At 36.7% G+C, this 4,900-nt stretch overlaps 1 protein-coding gene across 1 annotated transcript in view; it reads left to right on the top strand.

Moving 5' to 3' along the window:
* The window catches only part of CUNH1orf146 (chromosome unknown C1orf146 homolog), a 10,477-nt gene that overhangs the window by 4,334 nt on the left and 1,243 nt on the right, over positions 1–4,900 (top strand). The window contains exons 2-4 of the mRNA XM_004699263.2: positions 317–410; positions 3,925–4,093; positions 4,491–4,569. Of these exons, the coding sequence (XP_004699320.1) occupies positions 317–410; positions 3,925–4,093; positions 4,491–4,569 (342 nt within the window). The remainder of the gene's footprint in view (positions 1–316; positions 411–3,924; positions 4,094–4,490; positions 4,570–4,900) is intronic.

Genomic DNA, 4,900 nt, shown 5'->3' with positions numbered 1-4,900 from the left:
GCTTTACACAATTGATGTGTGTCTGGATTGTGATAACAGTTGTATGAGCCCCCAATAAAATGTTTAAAAAAAAAAGGGTTTTTTTGGGCCCTTATTAAATTGTTTTTTAAAAACTCGCTTATACGTGAGTAAAAAACAAAACAAAACATATAAAATAATTTCTTCATAAGGATTGGATTAGTTTTGTTTTTTTTATGATGGCATATACCACGAATCAATAGTGGTGTCGTTACAAGAAGTGAGTTAATATAATGTTTTTTAAGTTAATAAGTTATAATCATGTTAAAAGCTTACATTTCTGAAAATATTTTTAAAGAACTGTGAAATTGCAACTACCCTAGAAAATCAAAGCCACAAGATCCGGTATTCAGAGACAGTGGAAAACGGAGCTATTGTATTTCCTCGATCTGGTATGGTATATTTGTTATTTTTATTTCGTTTCCTATAAAATATGTGGGTATACGTTCTAATGATTTTGTAGTTCATTAACCAAGTAAAAGGTTAAGGTCTTTTGCTACTTTTTATATGTTGTACTACTTAATCTTTATAACAAACCTAACAAATCACTATTATCTCCATATTACAGATAAAGGAAATTTAGGTTCAGAGAAGTTATATGAATTGTCCAAGTTCACTTAGTCTGTAGTTACATAATTGTTTTCTTCAGGTTATATCTCTCCCAAATCTTTAAAAGAGTTATAAGAATTCAGTCAAATCCCCTTTTTGAGTCATCATTATAGGCCTTATAGTATATGATATCCCGGAATATGCACAGTATATTAATTTATATAGCAATTTATGCTTTAGTAGAAAGATTTCTCCAGGAAGGAATAACTGAAGAATTGCTTAAGACTATCTTTCTTGATTTATTTTAAAAATAATAATATGGAAAACCCCTTTTAAATATAATTAATCTTTTAACTACAATTAATCTTTTGACAAGTGCCTTAGTATGAAGAAAGAATAGTTACCAACCAAAAGAGATTTGTTTAGTAATTCTAATATTTAGAATTCATTTCTTTTAGGGGCTACAGAGCACTTCAAAGGATTACCTATTTTATTCTGTTGTCTAAGAATTTTGTTAGAAAATTTACTACTTCCTATTAGTACTAATTTCCATCACTTGTCTGTCAGTTGTATTGTGATGGCTTGCATGTTGCTGTGATGTTGGAACCTATGCCACTGGCATTTCATATAGTCACAGGGTCACCCACAGTGAACAGGCTAAGTGGAGCTTCCAGAGTAAGAAGAAACTAGGAAGAAGGAACTAGGTTGTCCACTTCTCGGGAATTAACCACTGAAAATGTTATCAACATGGCAACACTGTTGGATATGGTGTCAAAAGATAGAATTCGAGTATACCATTTGAGGGATTCTTGGCAAAAACTGACTAACTGCAGAACGTTGTCAGTTACAGGGCCAGAGGATGAACCCTTCAGGGTGGAAGTCACTCAGAAGACAACTGAGCAAGAACTGCCTTCTCTATAAAGGTGGCCACAGTAATATGGATGGAATAAAGCTTTTGGACTTTCATTTGCTGATAGGGCAAGAAACAAAATGAGAAAACAGCCAACAACATCCATTAATCATTGGGAAATGAAATGTAGAAAATACGAATCTTGGACACATTGATATATCCTAAGCATTAGGGAGTAGACATGGACTGTATATATAGACTGGTAGTGGCCGTATGGAAGAAGACAGTGATCCGGTTTACTAAGCTGGGAATGACAAATTTAAGAAGCATGGCATCACATTCACCGTCAAAAAGAACATTTCAAGATGTGAAAGGATCATATCTAGACACCTATCTAGTTAATATGACCCAAATTTATAAACCAATCACTAAATAAAGGATTATACCAACTTCTTAAATCTGATATAGTTATCAAACATGCAATCAAGATGCACTGAAAATTCTTGGTGATTAGAATGAGACAGTAGGAAACAAAGGGGAAGGAAGTTTAGCTGGAAATGTCCTTGATGATAGAAACACAGAGGTCACATGATAGAATTTTGCAAGACTAACAAGTTCTTCATTGCAGATATATTTTTGCAACAACATAGATGGTAACTGTATACATGGGCTTGCTAGATGGAACACCCAGGAATCAAACTGACATTTGTGAGAAGAGATGATGGAGAAGCCCAGGATTAACAGCCAAGGGCCTACTGTGGAATCAGTTGTTCATATGTAAGCTCAAGTTGAAAAAAATTAAAACAAGTCCATGAAAGCCAAGATGGCCTTCAATATATCCCACCTGCATTTTGAGAACATTTCAAGAACACCAATGACAGAAAATCTGATTAGCTGAGATGACCTCAAGAACATCACTGAAGAAAGTGAGAGGTCATGAACAGGACAAGAAAAGATTGCAGTGGTGTCAGGAGAGGCTGAAACTTGCTTTTGAACAGAGACTAGCTAAAGCAAATAGAAGAAATGAAGTAAGAAAGCTGACTAGAAAATCTCCAAGGGAAGCTCTAGAAGACAAAGTATTACAATGAAATATAGAGACATAGAACTAGAAAACCAAAATGGAAGAACCTGCTCAGTATATATCAAGCTGAAACAATTAAAATAATTTAGTCCTCCCGAGTTGCAATGCAGAAAGCATCAAAAAAAGCTGGAAGGAGGAGTACACAGATTCACTATAACAAAAAAGGACTTCAGCTATTTCAAGAGGTAGGTATGATCAAGAACTAATGGCACTGAAGGAAGAAGTCCAAACTGCACTGAAGGCATTAGCAAAAAATAAGGCCCCAGAAAATGCTGGAATGCTAATTGAAAATTTTCACAAACTGGTGAAGGACTAGAAGCACTCACTCCAAGTTTCCAAGAAATTTGGAAGACAATTAACTGGCCAATTGAATGGAAAAGATGTATATTTATGTACATTCCAAAGAAAGGTGACCCACCCAACAGATGTGGAAATTACAGAACAATATCATTAATGACCACAAGGTCATCAGTTCAAAACCCCAGCTGCCCCGAAGATGATGCTTTAGGTTTCCATGATTTACAGTCTCAGAAACCCATAGGGGCAGTTCCATTATGACCTATAGGGTTGCTATGAGTAGACATCAACTCAGTGGCAGAGAGTTTGGTTTTGAGATCATTACTATCACATGCAAGTAAAATTTCACTGAGGATCATTCAACAGTGGTTGCAGTTGTACATAAGTAGTTGCCACAAATTCACAGCAGATTCAGAAGAGGACATGACGCATTACTGATGCATCTTGGCTGAAAGCACAGCATACTAGAAAAATGTTTACTTGTGTTTTATTGACTATGCATTGGCATTACATTGGACCATAAGAAACTATGAACATTGAGAAGAATGGGAATCCCAGCGCACTTCATTCTCTTCATGTGAACCTATATACATAGGCCAAGAGGCAGTTGTAGGAACAAAAACAAGGAATGCTGTATTTAAAATCTAGGAAAGGTGTGTGTCAGGGTTGTATCCTTTTACCACACTTAATTCAATCCATATGCTGAGTAAATAACCTGAAAAACCAGACTGTATGAAAAAAAGGGCATCAGGCTTGGAGGAAGGCTTGTTAACCTGCCATATGCAGGTGACACAACCTTGCCTGTCCATTCTGTTGTACACAGGGCTGCTCTGAAACTTAGTAGCACAGAACAACCTGAGTAGTTGTTTAAGAGACCGTGGTGACACAGTAGTTACGCAGCTACTTGGATGCTGCCCAAGGGTGGTAGTTTGAGCCTTTCACCCATGGAGAATGCTGTTGATGGTCTATTTCATAAGGATGCCAGCCTTGGAAACCCCATGGTGGGCAGCTCTCTGTCCTACAGGGTTGCTGTGAGTTGGAGCCATCTCAAGAGCAATGGGCTTGGGTTTAATCTGTATGAAAGTGTTATTTTGTTATTTATCACAAATAATATATTCAACTTCCCTAGGAGTTGCGTTTTTACTGATGGATGCTAAAGAATGTCTTATGTCAGCTGAAGAAATATTTATAGCCAAGATTGAGAAATTCATAAACATTCACCAAAATAGTTTTTTGGTCCTATCTGCTGCCTTCCATGGGCTGGAGGAATGGAATCTGATGTTCAAGATTCAGCAGAGGTATGGAAGAATGTCACCTCAGATATATTTTCCTGAAACTATATTGTGTTTGCTTTAGTTCTTAATATTTTGGACAAACGAGTTTTGTTTTGCTGGAACATAAACAATAATGTTAATCTATCTTATTTAAGGAAGCATGGACCAAATAGCTATTTTATGAATCAGTATGGCAAGTTTTAGGGTTCATGTTGATTTGTGGGATTCTCCTGAAGGACCTGAGCAAAAGGAACACTTCCGTTAAGTATTGGCTAGTGTCACCTCAGATCCTCTGTGGTATATGGCATGGCACGAAGGAATACACCAGTAATGAGTAATAGAGGTTTCTGCCTTTTTAGCAAATGCTTAGGATAGCATGTTAAGTTGTATGCTCTATATTAACTTATAAATTGTTTTTCAGATTCCTGGGTAAGAACTTTCGGATACTTCCAGTACACAACGTGGTGAATGCTATTAATCTCATGTGTACTATAGCTAAGGTGAGTCACCTGAAGAATATGGCACATACACGTACAGATTTTACAAATTTTGATTTCATCTTGAGCAGGGTTGGCAAATAGTCACGGTTCTCTTCTCTTGGAGAAGTTGCCATTTCAGCATGCAACTCTTTCTCAAGTCTGGACTTAGTAACTCAAGTCTTCTTCATGCCTTCCAGTATGTACTCCATTACTTACTCAATGTGGGACTCAGTCTGGGCCAAAAGAGTAGTTGCGCTTTAAATATACATTGTATATTGATGAGAGTGCAGCCATGAACTCTGGGACAGAGTGCAAATATACTACTGTATGGAATGCTCTTCACCAGTGTTCT

Source organism: Echinops telfairi, unplaced genomic scaffold (assembly GCF_000313985.2).
Source record: "Echinops telfairi isolate 266 unplaced genomic scaffold, ASM31398v2 ScPeMD7_443;HRSCAF=831, whole genome shotgun sequence".
Lineage (NCBI taxonomy): Eukaryota > Metazoa > Chordata > Mammalia > Afrosoricida > Tenrecidae > Echinops > Echinops telfairi.
The sequence above is the reverse complement of the archived record's forward strand: the minus strand, read 5'-3'. Positions and strand labels throughout refer to the sequence as shown.